General features: G+C 35.4%; 1 protein-coding gene across 1 annotated transcript in view; it reads left to right on the forward strand.

Annotated features, from left to right (window-relative positions):
• Positions 1-19,072, forward strand: part of LOC114338059 (neuroligin-1-like) — a 472,731-nt gene that overhangs the window by 437,874 nt on the left and 15,785 nt on the right. The window contains exon 7 of the mRNA XM_050649228.1: positions 5,363-5,509. Within this exon, the coding sequence (XP_050505185.1) occupies positions 5,363-5,509 (147 nt within the window). The remainder of the gene's footprint in view (positions 1-5,362; positions 5,510-19,072) is intronic.

Below are 19,072 nucleotides of genomic sequence, written 5' to 3' on the forward strand. Positions count from 1 at the left end.
AAGCTGGGATATCAAAAAATTTTCATTATTTAATCGTAATGACATAAATTCCTCTGTGGAAAATTTTGATGAATTATAATTAGAAATATTAAGATTATATATAATTCTACAAATTTTAAATCGTTAAAATTTTGAAAGCTATAATTCATTTGTTGTAGAATATTTTCAAAAGGTCTCTTTGTTTCCTCTGTTTTCTCCGTCTCTCTGTCTCCGAAATTATCAATCTTCATTATTTTTCTTTCATGTTCAAACCCCATATGTTTAGTTTTATCCCAAATATTTTTAAACTGCTCTCGTTTTTTTAATTATCGTATTAATAAAGTCATCAATTTGTCTTATACAAAATACAATATCATTTGATTTCTGTAAAATGTCAAATAAAAGATCAGTAGAAGGAAATATCTCTGCAAAAAATTTAAATCGAAATATTCTTTAAGCGAATGTATATAATACCTAAGCACCCCTTAGCAGCAGTAACAGTCGGAGCATCTCACCTTCGGGAAGGCGATACGACGAGCGCTTCCATGGCATACCAAAATTCGCGCGACTAGTGGCTGCGGTCATTGAACCCTGACCAATTTTAAAAGGGACAACTGCATGACAAGCGGCGATTTTGAGATGCGCTTCTGCCAGGAGTGCACCAAATAGTTGAATTGTGTGCATATTGAGTTAGTTCGTACGCGATTAATTTTTAATATTTTTCAATGCCTATTGGCTAGGTAATATGTAGATTATTTGGATTAGGGAAGAAATTTTATTATTAAATATTAATTAATAATATACTTTCTTATATCGACGAATAAATAGGAAAGCGCCGCTTCCCCCGCTTCCATGGACCGCACGCCTTTGTGCCAACATGTCTCCTCGTTCATTCCCATGCACCCCTTCGTGACCCAACACCCATATTAAAGACACTTTCTTATCTTTTGTCAGGTTGTTGACGAGATCTTTGCAGTTCTTCACCAGTTTTGATTTCGTGAGTGGGTTCTGTACTGTCAGAATTGTGACCGTGCAAGTTCTGAAGAGCGAGACCTGGTTTCATAGCTCAGCAATATTTGTAGCACTTTTAATTATATTGACCAATTATATTAGTCCTGGTTACTGGATAATTGTCAAGGTCATAGCCCAAAAAGGAATAAGAAGAAAAAGTAAGATTGAGGTTATATTATTAAAAGGTAAACATTGTATGGAAATTAAATTTTCTCTTTGTATTAATTTGTACTTAGCAGTTGGAAACGAATGGAACTTAAATTGACCATTTTTTTGTTGTATTTTTACAATTTATAACACAGCATTTGCGAAATCCCATTTTCTTCAATGAAAGTAGGTAGCAAATATGTAAATATGACAATATGAATTAAAGAAAGTTGCAAGTTTTTTCCGCTACTCGTTTCTCGTATCCCCTCCAAGTACTTTCACACAGCGAATAACCGCTTGGCTCTCTGTGTAAATGTTTTATGACCCAGTTTATAGATGGCATATAGAGCAAAGGCGTAAAAAGTTATACCTAGTAGTAGTCTAAGTACTCGTAAAATAGCACAAGTTTAAAGTGGAAGGGAGAACTTATGGCACAAAGAACAAAAATCGGAAAGTTCCGGGAAAATAAATTAATTAAATTTTAAAAATTTTCTCGCTATTTTACCAGTTTATATTTGTTTTTCATGTTTATATAATTATTGTCCGACTGGTATATTATTTGACAAATAATGACATGATTTTGAAGTCAATTAAATATGATATAATGCCCTAGGGCGTTATTTTGAAAAATAACGCCCTAGGGTATTAAATTTAAATACCTAGTTAAATACTGTCAAGTTGACAAATAACAACCTAAGTAAAACTAAGGTTAACGCACAATTACGTTACGGCTACTGCTGGTAAATGTACTTATTTGAAAACTAATTAATTCAAAATTCATTCAATTTTTTTGCATATAAAGAATAATTTAGTCGGACATTAATCGTTGAAGGCACCACGGGTATTATAGGTAATAACGCTTTCGGTCAACGTATATCCCTCGGGCCAAAGGCCCTTGGTATATACACCATTGACCTCAAGCGATATTATCCTTATAATAAATACCCTTGGTACCTTAATAACTATTGTTGATGTATATCACATGCTGATTCTCCATTAATAATATCACTTGCTTTTTCCCGATTTATTATAAGAGCTTGGCAACACTGTCAAATACCAACATGTATTTCTATATAGATTAATTTGAGGCCATCTTCAATCTTCATGTTGCATATTATGGATGATATGTATATAGGGTGAGGCAGATAAAGGGCCTATTAGAAATATCTCGAGAACTAAAGGTAAGAGAATCATGAAACTCGTAATGCAGAGGTTTGGGGTATGAACTATTTAATGAAAATATTTTGGTCTCTTTGCTACTTCCGGTTATACCGGAAGTTGATTGTAACTTCGTTTTTTCAAATAGGACACCCTGTATATTTTTACATTTTTCGATTCTGCTCGATGTCTTCTTTCTTAAAATATGAGGTTTTGTAATATTATACAGGGTAGTTTAAAAGATAATTACGGTTTTTTATAAATTTTGTAGCAAACTTCACACCCTGTAGAATTGTACTGATTTGATATCAAAAACTCCATTTATGTTCTAGTGATTTTTAATATAGTCTATTATTATTAAAAAATATTCATATAGCGAAATGTTTAAGTTTAGTATACAGGGTTGGTCGAAACTCGGAATGAGTATTATCTGAGTTTTCTTAAATGGAACACCCTGTATTTTAGTATTGTAGTGAAATGATATTTTATAGTACTTTTTTATTTTTTAAGCATTCCCTATACCTAACTGCTTTAATTTGTAAGGTATTCGTAGTTCTTTAAGCCAAACAATAATTTCAACAAAAATTACGTGAAAGTTTATTAGGTTTGCCGTGAAAAATATTCAATCATAAATAATTTTTTGAAAATAAGTACACGTTAATCTAGAATGATCCTTAATTTATTAATATTGGATGAGATACCAAAATGCCTACGTTGTTAAGATTGTTGCTGTGTTTAATATTAATAAAAATTAAAAACATACAATATTCTATCTAGTTGGCTATGGCTTTGACACTAAACTTAATTAAATATTAGATATTATATTATTTTTATAGTTCCAGTTGCTTTATTACCACTACTAATATAAATTTTTGTAATGGGGAACTGATTAGTAAAGTTTTTGTTCTAGGAGAGTAAGTATAACAAAAATGTACTACTAGCAATAAGAATTTATCATCTGCAACTCCCTGATAGACGACAGCCAAGAAGAAAAACTTTCCAAAGTTTAGAAAAGAAACTTTTTAAAGTTTACTAGAAAAGTTTCGACGTACTAGACACTTAGATTACGAGAACGTTCATACTAATATGCAGATTCTCAGTGACACTAACATTTAATTCATTTTAATCATTTAAAATAATTTTTCTTCAAACAGATTTCTTGTAACCTAAATTTCAAGTTCGTTGAAACCGCTCTAGTAAATTTTGAAAAGTTTGTCTTTTTGGTTGTCATCTATCATGGAATTGCTGGTGATAAACTCTTATTGCTAGTAGCACATTTTTATTTGTTATACTCTCCTAAAAAAAATATCTGAATCAGTTCCTCATTAGAAAAATTCATATTAGCAATGGTAGCAAAGCTACTGGAACTTCAAAAATTGTAGAATATTTAAGCAAATCATAATATGTGTAAGCATATTTAGTGTCAGTCATAGCCAACTAGACAGAATATTATATGTTTTTATTAATATTAAACACACCAACAATCTTAACTACGTAGGTTAATAGGTATTAATAAATTATGGGTAAGTCGAGATTAATATGTGTTTACTTTCGACAAATTATTCGTGATTGAATATTTTCACGGCAAACCTAATAAAAATTAAAGTAATTTTTGTTGCAATTAATTTTAGGCTTAAATAACCACGAATAACTTACAAAATAAATCAGTTAGGTATAGAGAATGCTTGAGAAATAAAGAAGTACTATAAAATATCATTTCATTACAATACTAAAATACAGGGCGTTCCATTTAAGAAAACTCAGATAATACTCATTCCGTATTTCGACCAACCCTGTATACTAAAATTAAACATTTCGCTATATTAATAATTTTTCATAATAATAGACTATATTAAAAATCACTTGAACATAAATGGAGTTTTTGATATCAAATTAGTACAATTCTACAGGGTGTGAAGTTTTCTACAAAATTTATAAAAAACCGTAATTATCTTTTAAACTACCCTGTATAATATTACAAAACCTCATATTTTAAGAAAGAAGACATTGATCAGAATCCAAAAATGTAAAAATATACAGGGTATCCCATTTGAAAAAACGAAGTTACAATCAACTTCCGGTATAACCGGAATTAGCAAAGAGACCAAATTATTTTCATTAAATAATTCATACCTCAAAACCCCTGTATTCCAATTTTCATGATTCTCGTACATTTAGTTCTCGAGATATTTCTAATAGGCCCTTTATCTGCCTCACCCTGTATTGCTTCCCATCATAAATTCTACTCTACTTAATTAAGCAGAAAATAATGTACTTTTATTTTTTATTAAATTAAATTTATAAAAAATATCTTAATTTATGGGGGTAGAAGCAAAATCTTGGTCCAATGGTATTTAAATTCATTCCCTTTTTTTTCGAATCCTGAGAAAAATAATAAATATTCTTGAAAATTTTAAACGCAGAATGAAAGACTACATTATTACCGAGGGCCGAAAGTCCCTTAGAATAAACAAAAAGTTTCGTTTGAATGAAGTATTTGAAATTAAAAATGGCACTAAATTTTTTCTTTTGCTTTTTTACCCCTGTAACTTATTAAAATAAACAGTATAGATGTTTTCAGGGACTTTCTGTCCTCGGCAATAACGTAATAATATGTATTTCATTCTGCTTTTAAATTTTTTAAAAATACCTATTAGTTTTCTCAGGATTCGAAAAAAATGAATGCATTTAAATAGCATTGGACCAAGATTTTTGCGTCTACTCCCTTAACGATTAGTACAAAACTTGATAAATAAAAAACATAATATAAAAATATTCATCTCTCCATAATTATATTATGTAAATAAAGTAAATAAGGTTCAACGCTTTTTGTGTAATATAAACGTAAAACGCGATTATCAGATTTTTCGCATCGCCTTTTATTAGTGCCCTATTTGCGACTATCTCAAGCATCTCTTAATTCAAGCGGAAATTCCGCTAAAAATTTATCTCCGGGTAATAAATGAACAAAAAACAAGCCCATAAATCTGCCGAACAATGGTATTATACACGTGTAGTTTGTCCGCTTGCATTTTGATCAGATTTAGACATCTGTTGTTTATTACAGGAGCAGTGAGAGTGGAATCGTTTACGAGATTGCCGCCACCCTTGCACCCCGCATCCATGACGGATTCGCATGCCGCCTCCAGCGGCGAAGGCACGGAATGCATTCCAAACACGACATCTGATGAAGACCTTCAGGTTGACAAAGTCGGTGAGTAGGTATTTACTCTGTAGATTAAAGGTTAACTACAAAGAAGCGGTGTCCGAATTGGATGCCTTGATTTATCGCTTTATTACAAAGGATTTGATATACCTGCCTTATATCGATACCCAAATATCCATCTACATAGAATATTAATTTATTGCAGGTCAATTTTGTTTGTAATATGACTAATTTATTAAAACTATCCATGATGCTATTAATACAACACAAATATTGATTCTTGATAATTTAATGTAAAATGTAATTCTCTGTTTTTAAATGGAACACCCTGTGCATTAAAACATTTTTGAATATATTTTTTTCAAATATGAAGTCTTTATACAGATAGCACAGTAATGTAATAATATCCTCCTATCCTCTCGATCGAAACTCGAATGTTTCCGATCGAATTTATCACTGTTTTAAAACTGTGTAGTGTACACTGCGTTGCCAAATATATTATGATAATTATCGTTTTATACGATAATTTTAATGTTGTCATAAATTTTTTTTATTAGAAATAACCCGCATCAACCATAAAAGGTTAATAGCGGTGGTACAATTACCATACATATTAAATTGATATAAACTATGAAGTAGAGTTTTAAAAAGTTGGTTTTAAATTGTTCATAACGTAGCACTCATATTTGGTTATATAATTTAGTTTCCTTTAAAAACCTAATGATTTTGTCGCACTCCGCACTGTCTAACGCACACTTTATGTCACTTGGTAGTCTAGAAGTTTGTCTTTCCAGATGATATAATGGACAGTCTATAACAAAGTGACTTACAGTTATATTGGTGTCACAGGCGTAGTACATTCTAGGAGGTTCCTTCCTTAGTAGGTGTGCGTGCGTCAGTCTGGTATGCCCTATTCGGATACGATGTAGTACAACCTGGTCCCTTCGCTTTACTAAATTTGGTGTTTTCGCAGATAGATCTAGGTTTACTTGTCGCAATTTATTGTTTGGTAAGAGTTGCCATCTTTGTAACCATAAGTTCTTTGTGTACTCATTGATGCATTTTTTCATATCTGTGTGAGGAATTTGGTTAGTTCTATATTCGGATCTCTCCATTTTACAAGCTTCTTTGGCAATTTGATCAGCAATTTTATTTCCTGGTATCCCCACATGGGATGGTATCCACACAATAGTACTTGTTTATGGTTATTTTGTAGAGCCACAAGGTCTTTTTTAATTTGTTGTAGGAACGGATGATTCGGATATATTTTCTGAATGCCCTGAACTGCACTTAAGGAATCGGTGAATATTACTACCATGTCTTCAGGTCGATTAAGAGTTTGTTGCACTGCCTTGGATATTGTAAAAAGTTCGGCGGAATATATTGAGTAGTCCTTAGGTAGTGAAAACTTGCGCACAGAATCATCTGTGACAATGGCAGATCCCACTGTTTCAAATTCAGGGGTTTTTGATGCATCGGTGTAAACTAGTTGACAGGTTTGACATTTATTTTTAATATGGTAGAAGTATTGGAGAAAAAGAGATGAAGGGGTGCTGTCCTTAGTATAAGTGGACAGATCTGTATTACAATACGGAATTTGTATAGTCCAAGGGGGAGTATAATCAAAACTGGTATGCATAATACTCGGAAATGTGAAGTTGCAAATTCTTTTGCTAAATGATGGTCGAAGATTAGGATTTTGATTGTAATTAGAATGGTAATGTGTGGAAAAGACATAGGGGTAGCAGGGGCGTCATTTAATAGGGAGCAGGGGGGCATTTGCCCCCCCTGACCCTGAAAATTACTGAAATTTACAAAAAATAGATCAATTTTGTATTATGTTTGCATATAAATGTATTGTATATATAATGCTTGCCCCCCCCCTAGCAAAATTTCAAATGACGCTTCTGAGGGGTAGGCTGGGTTGTTTGGATTAGTTGATAGCTTGCTTGCGTATTGTAAACTTAGACGTAATCTTCTAATCGAAAGTGGCGATTTTTCATATCTTTAAAATAATCATAACATATATTATTATAATAAAAACTATCGATATTACGAGTGAAAATTGCCAAAAATAGCAAAATTTCAATCAAAAATGAGGTAGGAGAAAATGTAATCTCAAAGTTCAAAATCGGTATACGTTAAAAAAAATGCATTTTCTCGGCGTCCCATGGAGCAATTTTCTTCATTCTTTTTTTGTTCCCAAGTAACTCGAGTAGAGCCATCTAACTAACGTATTATTAAATGTCAAAGTTGCTTTTGTTTTGTTATAATAAATTTATTTATTTATTATAACAAAATTTTTAATTTGTTTAAATAAAGATTGTTTAAATAATTATACTGCTTTCAAATGAGAATATTTGTCTTTTTAACGTTAAAAGGTACACTTGTAGTCAGTTTATCTAAAAAAGTCTACAACTGGAAAAAATATGTAGTTTTCTTTATTTAAAATATATTAATCTATTGTAACAAAACAAAAGCAAATTTGACATTTAGTAATGCGTTAGTTAGATGGCTCTACTCGAGTTACTTGGGAACAAAAAAAGAATGAAGAAAATTGCTCCACGGGAAGCTGAGAAAATGCATTTTTTTAACGTATACCGATTTTGAACTTTGAGATTACATTTTCCCCAACCTGATTTTTGATTAGAATTTTGCTATTTTTGGCAATTTTCACTCGTAATTTCGATAGTTTTTATTATAATAATGTATGTTATGATTACTTTAAAGATATGAAAATTGGTGTGAAGAAGAAGGATAAAAACAAAAAGGTGATGGTTTAAAAATTATGATCGTATTGCTTATATCTTTGCCGTAAATGCCGGTCAACTTTGACCGGTTGTATCTCAGGAAAAACTCATCACAATTAAACGATTTTTCTTTTAAAAGAAGCGTCCTGCCGCTTTTTCCCAATACCGTTTTCATGATTTAATTTAATTTAATATTTTTCGTGATATTCTATGTGTTTATAAGCCAAAAAATTGTTTATAAATTTAAAATATTCCTGAGGCCGCTTAAATAGACCAATTTCAATTCTGTAATGTAAATTCGATAGGTGCAGTTTCTTTTTATACAAAAATCATAGTTATTCTTATACATCATTTTTATTGTGGTTATTATAGCGACCATAAATTTTTAATTTACAATTCAATTGTTGCTAAACTGCTCATTCAGTTTCCATTGGCTTCTGGAATTACAATCTATACGAAAAGATCTTTTATATTACCAAGTTGTTTAATTATTGATAAACAATTACTTATCTAAAATTTTTGTTAAAAATTAAAGATTTTGTTGGAAAAACCCGCAGTTTTAGGGGAAAATTTTCGTCGAAGTAAATCGGGAAAAACACGTCCCTATATTGAGTTTAATTACAGTGAATTTTCATTTGGGTGTTTTTGGTGTAAAGTTAAAATTTTTGGAGTTAAAAATTGAAAAAAACACGATTTTCGGGCGCCATTTTGTTTATAAAAAAAGTAGCACACTGACTGCGGACTTTGAATACCTGTATTATTAATATATAGAATCATGAGATTCGATTCCAGTAATAATATTTCTGTAAATAACTTTTCCTTGTATTTTGCTAATTAGCCCAGAGTATAAATAATTATTAAAAAAAACAACGGTCTATATTGAAATGAGGCCAGATTTCTCACCAAAATTTTAAAACAATATTTAAACTTCAATTTAGGCACTTAGCAACCTCAAAAATTGTAATTTACATTATGAATTTGTAAGCCTAGGAAATGCGTATTTACGCATTTTTCAGTTTAACACCACTTGTAACTCGAAAACTATCAACTTTATAGAAAAATGAGACGATACCTTTTTTGTTTAGAATGATCCAAAAAACCTAAAATAGCTATTTATTATATAAGTTTTAAAAGTACACGTTTAAGGCACGCATGTAAAGTTTGCAGAATTAGCGAAAGCGAGTTCTGCAATTCACATGAGTGCCTTAAAAATGTACTTTTTAACATGCATATCATACAATATTTTTCTACAAACGTAATTACAGAACAATATCTACAAAAGCTTTTACTTGAACTTGACTGACATTCCAATTTTATATTTTTTGACATTACATCAAAATTGCATATACGGTCTATACGAACTGCAGTGCCTTAAAAAATTTTTAAAGCACTAGTGCCTTAAAGTAGCATTTTTAACGCTCGTATGGAGTGCTAAAAATTGCATTTTTAACACAGTTGTAGAAAAACATATTTACCTAACCAGAGCTAAAAAATGTGATTACTTGTTTCATAACGTGGACTATACATTCAATTTAATTAAATCTTAAAATTGTCATAACTTTGATTTCGTAAACGCTAGGGACTTCTGTTAGAGCTTAGATTGAAGGAGTTTTTTTCTACTTTCATAATTCATGATGTATTAAAGGGTTAAATAGCCCCTGCTCTAGCGAGGTAGTTTAACAGGTTAAGGTGTATTAGCTCACGAAGGTATCAAAATTCTCGATTTTTTAGAGGTTCAGATGAAGGATTTAAAAGCAAATAGCGAAAGAACCAATGTGTGCTTCCAATCATGACTTACGGCGCTGAAACATTATCGTTAACCCAGGCCACAGCAACGAAACTTAGAGTGGCCCAAAGAAGAATGGAACGGTCACTACTTGGACTGACTCTCAGAGACAGGGTCAGAAACGAAGAAATCAGAAGAAGGACAGGCGTCACAGATGTCATAGAGCGAGTAGCATGGCTGAAGTGGAATTGGGCGGACCATGTAGCCAGAATGAAGGACGGGAGGTGGACCCAAAAAATTACAGTGTGGAGACCAAGAGAAGACAGAAGAAGTGGAGGTAGACCACCTACACGATGGATAGACGACCTCAAAAGGATTGATGGGAATTGGTTGCAGAAAGCCCAAGACCGACAAAATTGGAAGAAATTGGTGGAGGCCTATGTTCAATTTTGGATGCAGAAGGCTGGATGATGATGATGGTGACCGAAAGAAATTACTTTGACAGCTTATAATATATGTTAAGAATTACCTTCAAAAAAATTTTTGTGCAATTCGAAGTTAGCAGAAAAAAGTTCCACCTCTTTGAAAATTCGAAAAACAGAGTTTTTGTAAAAAGGGCACTTTTCAAACGACCGTAGCTTGAAAAGTTGTGACGCACGAAAAAAACATTATAAAACAAAATTGTAGATGTTAGATGTTAGATGTTAGATGTCTTTCGAGTCGCTACTAACTAAATATAGCTATGTTACTTGAAAGCTGTTTTATAGCTGTTTGAATATGGTCTTTTTTGGTAAAAAGTGGGTCTAGTTTAATTATTGTTCCACTGTTAATTCTAACAAAGCAATTCCACAAGCCGAAAGCGTTAAATACCTTGGTATGCACCTGGACAAAACTTTGACATGGAGAACACATATATGGAAAAAGCGCGAACAATTAAATTTAAAATTTCGTAAACATTATTGGATACTGGGCAGAACATCGAAGTTGTCTATACGGAACAAACTGTTGGTATACAATACAATACTTAAACCGGTCTGGACCTATGGGATCCAGCTATGGGGTACAGCAGCAAAGTCCAACATATCCAACATATCTAATGGAAAGATTGCAATCCAAAGTGTTACGCTCTATAACAGACGCTCCATGGTTCGTGTCAAACAAAGACATTTATTGTGATCTAGAAGTACCTACGATCAGTGAAGTGCATAAATCAACAAACTCACAGACTAGAACGTAAAAATCCGCTGGACCTTATTTATAATTAAGTTTTATAACTCACCGTAATTGGGTTTATGTTTTAGATATATGTATTGTTTGTAAACGTAAAATGTATGTTCGTATGTAGCATATTATCGGAATGTCATATTTGTTCCATACTAGAGGTCCATTCATTGGACTGACCTCTCTAACGTCCTTTTTTTTCAATCCGCAAAGACGCTTATTGTTAGAATTTTTTATAACTAACAGTAAATCAACGTTTCAAAAAAAGTTTAATTGTTACCAAAATGGCGCCTTGAAGTTTGACAAGAGTTAAAAAATTTCAAGTTAAAAGTAGACCTTAGTAGCTAAAATACGACGTTTTCAAAATCGTTTTCTGTGAAGAGGGATCCGAGAAAAAAATTCTTCAAAAAGCGTTAAAAATGGCTATTTTTTTGGTCTTTTAGGCTCACAAAATGGCCGCCTAAGATCAAAAAAATATGAAAAAATTCAAAAAGCCATTTTTATTGTAGTACAATAACATACTAAAATTTGGAGCAAATCGGTAAACCTCCCCACAAAAGTATGGAAAAAGTAAAAATATTGCTCATTTATTTTCCTTTAAATCCTCCAAGTCTCAACAAGCACTGCAAGTCTCAACAACAACCCTAGAACCAGATATTCTAAGGTCTGAAGTAGATGAAGCCATAAAACACCTTAAAAGAAATAAATCACCTGGTTGCGATGACATCACGGCAGAACTTTTACAGAACATGGGTGAACATGGTCTCCAATTAATGTGGAGACTGTGCAATCATGTATGGAGAATCGGCAAATGGCCCAGTGATTGGTGTACCACACTATTTACTCCCATTCATAAGAAAGGCGTAACCACAAAATGTAGTAACTACCGAACCATCTCACTAATTTCACACACAAGTAAAATTCTGTTGAGAATCATCAAGTGTCGCATGCAGACATACCTGTATAGACATATACCACAAGAATAGGCAGGCTTCGTGAAGGGTAAAGGCACAAGGGAGCAAATTCTTAATATGCGACAACTCATTGAGAAAGCACGAGAATTCAAAATTCCGATGATCATCTGCTTTCTGGATTATCAGAAGGCATTTGACTGTGTAGACTGGACAGTTTTGTGGAAAGTTCTACATGAGATGGGGGTTCCTGATCATCTGTCAGCTCTGGTGAAAAGCCTATATGAGAACAGTGAAACCAGAATAAGAATTGAAAACCATAAGTCCGATCCTTTTAAAATAGGTAGAGGAGTCCGAAAAGGATGTATTCTATCTCCTAGTCTTTTTAATTTCTATGGGGAATATATAATGAGAAAAGCACTCGACAAATGGAATGGCGGTATTTCTATCGCAGGAAAGAAGATCTCAAATCTCAGATATGCAGATGATACAACATTAATAACTGCATCCGAAGAAGAAATGTCCAGCCTGCTGCAGCTAGTGGAAGCCGAAAGCAATAGATGTGATCTCAAGATCAATAAACAAAAAACAAAAATTATGATAGTAGATTATTCAAATTCACTTCAGACAACAGGAGCCTTAGACCAGTTTGAAGTGGTTAACGAGTTCAATTATCTAGGATCCTACATCAGTAATACAGGATCTTGTGAAACAGAAATACGTAGGAGAATAGGCATGGCCAAAAACGCCATGAGTCGATTATCGAAAATCTGGAAAGATCGCTCCTTGTTGAAGAACACCAAAATAAGATTAGTACGTGCCTTAATTTTTCCCATATTTAATTACGGATCCGAAACATGGACAATGAAATCGGACGACATAAAAAGGATTGACGCCTTTGAAATGTGGTGCTGGAGAAGAACGCTTCGGGTCTCATGGACGGAACACAGAATAAAACACTCAATCCTCCGAGAGCTTAATATTCAGACTCGACTTTCCTCTATTTGCCTCTCCACCGTCCTAAAATTTTTCGGTCATATTCCAAGAAGAAGTGATGATACTCTTAAGAGACTTATAATTTCGGGAAACGTTGAAGGGCGCAGAAGTAGAGGTCGCTCACCTACTCGATGGACGGATTAAGTACAGAAAGCCAGTGGAAAAACATTCTCTGAATCCATGAGGAAGCTCAGGACAGAAGCCGATGGAAAGAGATAGTTGCTCGTATTATAGGGAATCATGACACTCAGCAATGAGGAAACGACTGAGGAGGAGGAGGAAATCCTCCAAACAGGTTCTATCATATTATATACATCTATAAAACAGAGTGGTTGAATGTTTTGGGAACAGATAGAAGAGTCTTGGCGAGATGACTGGAGAGATGAAAGTCCTTACCTATTACCGGCAACTTTACAGGAGTATATTTCACACAGGAACATAAACACAGTTCATCAGCATTTAAAGTAATTTAACAATTAAATCCCTAAAACTGGATATCCTTCGTTTAAACAGATTTTAGTAGTTTTCAGTTTATGTGCATTTTAAAATTGCTAAAGTGGTATAAACGTTACCGCATATGTAACCCCAGTCGTAAACTAGCTTAAAGTTGTCACATAAAATAACGAGTTTTTATTACAACATTAAAATTCTGCATCGGCAATCTTTATTAGTGTCATTCAGGCTGCTTTTTATTATTATTAAAGCTTTTGTATTTATTTAGTGAGAATTAAGTTTTCGTGATGAAGGGTTTTTAATAATTTAAATTTAGTAAAATTCTTTACAGTCCATTCACTCACGGTTTTTGCTGTAGATTTTAAAGAATCGCTTGGATTGACATGAAATTTGACATACACATAGCTAACATGAAAAAGGAAAAAAGTGATATTTTGTTGATGTGTGCTTTTGCCCTGAGGGTGGGTATCACCCTTCTCGGGGGTGAAAAAACATACGTTCAAAATAAGTCCGGAAATGGATAATCTGACCAATGCTAAGCAACTTTCGTTCTATAGAATTTTTTCAGTTTTCAGTCAATAACTTTTCGAGTTATTTGCCAGTGAACATGTTCATTTTTCAACAAAAGAAAAACACGTTTTTAGACGTTTTTTCGCAAATAACTTAAAAAGTAAGAATTTAATCGGAAAAATGTACCCAGCAAAAATATAGCATATAAAAAAGTAAAAAAAAATGGTGTATGTATGAAGTCTGTAGACTCATAGAGGCAGATTTGTAGCTAATGAAAACTAGGTTCTTACTCGTCAAATTCCAAATCGAATATTTCAACGTGAAATAACCAAAAATGAAATACTTTTTGGGGAAAACTTACATTTTTAAAGTATTTAAAAAAAACTTTATTTTTGTTTTTAAAAAAATTTCTAGTATCAAAAGCAAGGTACGGTCAGGTCCGTATGTCTTGTGGAAGCCTATCTTCAACTGACGAGGAGGCCCTCAGGACTCTCTTGAACGCTCACTTTCCGAAGGGTTTGGACGACGATACTGCCCTAGCCGCGGCTAGGCTCCCGCGAATGGGGGAGTTCCGGATAGCGAAGGAAGTAGTATCGTACACGAAGGTGTGCTCGGCTGTTAGGGGTTTTGCTCCCTTCAAGTCACCAGGTAAGGACGGAATTATACCGGCTCTGCTTCAGCACGGTTTGGAACTTATTGCTCCCACACTGGTCAGGATATTTAAGGCCTGTCTTGCCATAGGGTACATTCCTTTTACCCTGGAGGAGGACTAGAGTCGTATGTATTCCTAAACCGGGTGAAACTGATTTTACCCTTGCTAAATCGTTCCGGCCAATCAGTCTTTCATCCTTTCTTCTAAAGGCTCTAGAGATACTAGTTGATCAGTTCATACGTGATGGAGCACTTACGAGCAACCCTTTGCATGCACGTCAATATGCCTACCAGGCTGGGAAGTCTTCTGAGACGGCCCTACATCACCTTGTCAGCAGGGTGGAGCGGGTCCTAGATCGGATGCAATACAGCTTGGGTATCTTTATGGATATTGAGGGCACCTTTAGCTGCGTTACTTTTGATTCCATGTGTGATGATGCAGAAAAGCATGCGGTTGGCCGAAACTTGGTCAGATGGATACGGCCCCTGCTTTCTCAGAGGCAGATAGCTGCCTACCGGAACGATTGTTGCGTTCAGGTGTCATCATCTCGTGGTTGCCCTCAGGGAGGAGCTCTATCCCCCCTGCTGTGGTGCCTGGTGGTTGACGACGTTCCTCAGCGACTATCCATACAAGGTAGGTATGCACAAGCCTCCGCTGATGAGGTATTTTTACTGATTGAGGGGCTCTTCCCGGGGACAGTGCACGAGGTCGCTCGGGTGGCTCTCGGGCTCGTTGAAGAATGGTGTCCGGGGCAGTCACTCAGGGTTAATCCTGAGAAGACTGCTGTGGTTCCGTTTATTCGGAAAAATGTAGGAGTGATCCTGGATTCTAAACTGACATGGAAGGAAAATCTGGACGCTAAGTTGAAGAAGACCGCTGCAGCTTACTGAGCATGCAGAAGAGCTTTCGGAGTCAAGTGGGGTCTGCAGCCGAAAATTCTACATTGGATATACCAATCCATGATAAAGCCTATACTAAAGTATGCGGCAATCGTGGGGTGGCCCCGGGCTAGACTGTCTTCAGTCACGGTCCAGTTGGCTCATCTAGAACGGTTGGCATGCGTTGGAATCTCATGAGCTATGAGGACCACTCCCACAGCAGCTCTTGAGGTTCTGATGGATTTACCTCCTCTACATCTCATTGTAGAGCACGAAGCCATTATGGCAGCCTATCGTCTCAACTGCTCTGGATACTGGCTGGGAACGAATGGGCGGATGAGCCATTGTGACATTTGGAGACGGGCTATCGAGTGTTGTCCTGTGCTTTCTATGGTACAGGACAGCATGTCCCCTCAATTTGAGTTCTCATCCTCCTTCTTGGTTTACTTTCCTGACCGGGATGAATGGGTAGAACGAGAACCTACACTAATCTGTCGGAGTGGGCTCACCTGGTTCACAGATGGGTCTAGAACAGACGAGCGGGCAGGAGCTGGAGTGTATGGTGGTGGAGTCAGATTTTTAAGTCTAGCCAGTCTCTGGGCTCTCATGCATCAGTCTTTCAGGCCGAGATCTTTGCGATCCTGGTATGTGCTCAAGAGATTACAGACAGGGCTTGCTCAGGCAGGACCATCTCTATCTGTTCTGACAGCCATGTAGCGTTAAGGGCTTTGGAAGCGCCCAAGATCAGCTTTAAGCCGGTTCTTGAGTGCAAGAGAGCTCTGGATGGTGTTGCTATAATCAACAGGGTTAGGTTGGCATGGGTACCGGGACACACAGGTGTGGAAGGTAACGAACGGTCTGACGCCCTGGCAACACGAGGCTCATCTTCCCTGCCTGTGGGACCCGAGCCTGTGTTTGGAGTGCCCTTCAGTACTGGTCGGGGTAGTCTCAAGGAGCTTCTTCTGCCCCCACATAGTCGGGCCATCCAAAAGTCTTACAGCCCAACTGCTTCTTCTGGTTCGTAGAAGGTGCTCCCTGGTGGTCAGTATGCTCACCGGCCACTGTAGGCTCCGGCGGCATCTTCATCTGTTTGGACTAGCGGATGGCTCACAATGCCGTCTATGTAATTAGGAGGAGGAAACCTACTCACATGTCCTTTGAGAATGCCCGGCATTGGCCTAACTGAGGTGGCAGATCCTGAGATCAGCATCTATGCAGCCGAGCCAGGTGAGGGAGTTGTATTTTAAGAGACTTGTGGCTTTCTGTGAGGCCATAAGTTTTCTGGGGGACTAGCATGGGAGCTCGGTGCAGCCTGGGCCCCATAAACGCCGAAGACCAGATTCTTATGGACCTGGTCCGTAAGATAGGGGTGATAAACTGGACCTGTTGTAGGAGGTCTAAGTGTCTGAAGGGCTCACAAGTGGGCCCTACCCCGATGTACCATAACCATAACGATAAGCAAGGTACGCTCAAAATAAAGTTTGTCCCTTTTTTTTATCAAAAAACAATCGTGAAAAAAATCATCCCTTAATTAGCATCTCAAATAAAATTAATCGTTACCGCTTTACAAGTTATACGCCTGGATCCCGCGCAGGGCCGGATTTAAGGGAGGGCAGGCTGGGCAGCTGCCCGGGGCCCCCACATTCCGGGGGCCCCCACAAAATCCCAAACATAAAAAAGTCAGCACATTATTCACATAAAATAATTTTTGTTTTATACAAACATAATTATGTATATCAAAAATAATTTCTTATTTATCGTTACCTTGAGTTGGCACTACGCCACTGAGTATAATAACATTGATCAAAACATTGCTTACTCCACATTTACAAAGTTTGAACTTAAATTTGAGCCAAACTTGCCTCCTACGCCTACAATAATTTATTTGTCTTCTAAATCATATTCTACATCATGCATATTTTTTAAATACCCTTTTTGAATGGATTGCATAATACTCAGAACATAATCAAGTGGAATTTAGTCTTTTTTGTTGAGTCATAATTTGATTACGAGTTTGACCTTAAATTATCCCGTTGACAAAAATTGTGGCATAAGCAAATCTGAAAATCTGGCAGTAAACCACTCATTTGTTTTGTGACTTTGTGCTACTTGCAGAAAGAATAATAATTGTCAGCTGTAATACTATTTACGATAATCTAGTAAAACAGCAATATTACTCACCACTCACCTGTTTGTATTATTTCGTACTGTTACCCCTGTTGAAAAAGGTAAGTTTTTACTTTATTTTTGTGTTAGCCAAGTTTCCTATCTAGTATTTGGAGGGTTGGGGACTTTTAAAATATAAAAATGTAAATAAAGTAATGCTACTCATACAAACATGGTCAGGCCAGGCCGGAAAATATTTAAGTTGTACATTGGATTGTTAACTGTTAAATAATTGGGATACAAGTTTAAATGCTAATTTCTAAAATCATTCAAAAGGTGCGTATTAAATAAAATTGTGCTGTGTGCTCTCATTGTCACTGGTACCTATAATAGTCCATTGACTCACGGTTTTTTCTGAAAATCTTAAAGAACCGCTTGAATTGACATGAAATTTGGCGTACACATAAATAATCACATGTCAAAGAAGAAAAGTGAATTTTGCCGATTTGTGCTTTGCCCTGGAGGTGAGTTTCACCCCTCCTCGGGTGTGAAAAAATACGTTCAAAATAAGTCCGGAAATGGATAAACTGACGAATTCTAAGCAACTTTTGTTCTATAGCATTTTTTCACTAAGTTAATACTTATGTAGTGTTATTATTTTAGTTATTCATTATCATGAGTAGTTCGACAATCATTGTCGGTCCTGGCTTGTTCTAGGATTTTCCGCCATTCTGTTTTGTTCCTTGCTTTGTTTTTTCAGTTGGTAATCTTAAGTGTTTTCAGATCTTGTTCCACTTGTTCCATGTATCTAAGTTTGGGTCTTCCCTTTGACCTTCTCCCTACTGGTGTCTGCCTCATTATATGTTTTGGTGTTTCAGTCTTCAACATCCGTTCAACATGGCCCATCCAGTGCAGACGTCTGATCTTTATGGATGTTATGACGTCGGGTTCGTTGTATGCAAAGTAAGGGGGTTGTTTCTCTAGTATCCGTTTGATGCAGTATAATTCCATCATATATAGTGGATCTCTGTTTTTTTTTAACTTTTCTCTGAAGAAGTCTGTTATTATTTCAGTTATTTGCAGTAAATTTGCGAGTAAATATGTTCATTTTTCAACAAAAAAAACACGTTTTTAGACGGTTTTTTGCAAATGACTATGAAAGTAAGTATTTTATCGAAAAAATATTCTAATCAAAAATATAAGTGTAGCTTATGAATAAGTGAAAAAAATGGTGTATGTATGAATTTTAGAGAGCAAGTCCAGCCTTGCTGTCTCTAACTACAGTGGAGGGTGATCATTCTCAAAACTTAAGTTAATTAAAAATCGCCTTCGGTCTATGATGGGCCAAGAGCGTTTTATTTCTCTATAATGAGCATTAAACACGATGTCTTAAAGGAACTAAATAGAT

Source organism: Diabrotica virgifera, chromosome 4 (assembly GCF_917563875.1).
Source record: "Diabrotica virgifera virgifera chromosome 4, PGI_DIABVI_V3a".
NCBI lineage: Eukaryota > Metazoa > Arthropoda > Insecta > Coleoptera > Chrysomelidae > Diabrotica > Diabrotica virgifera.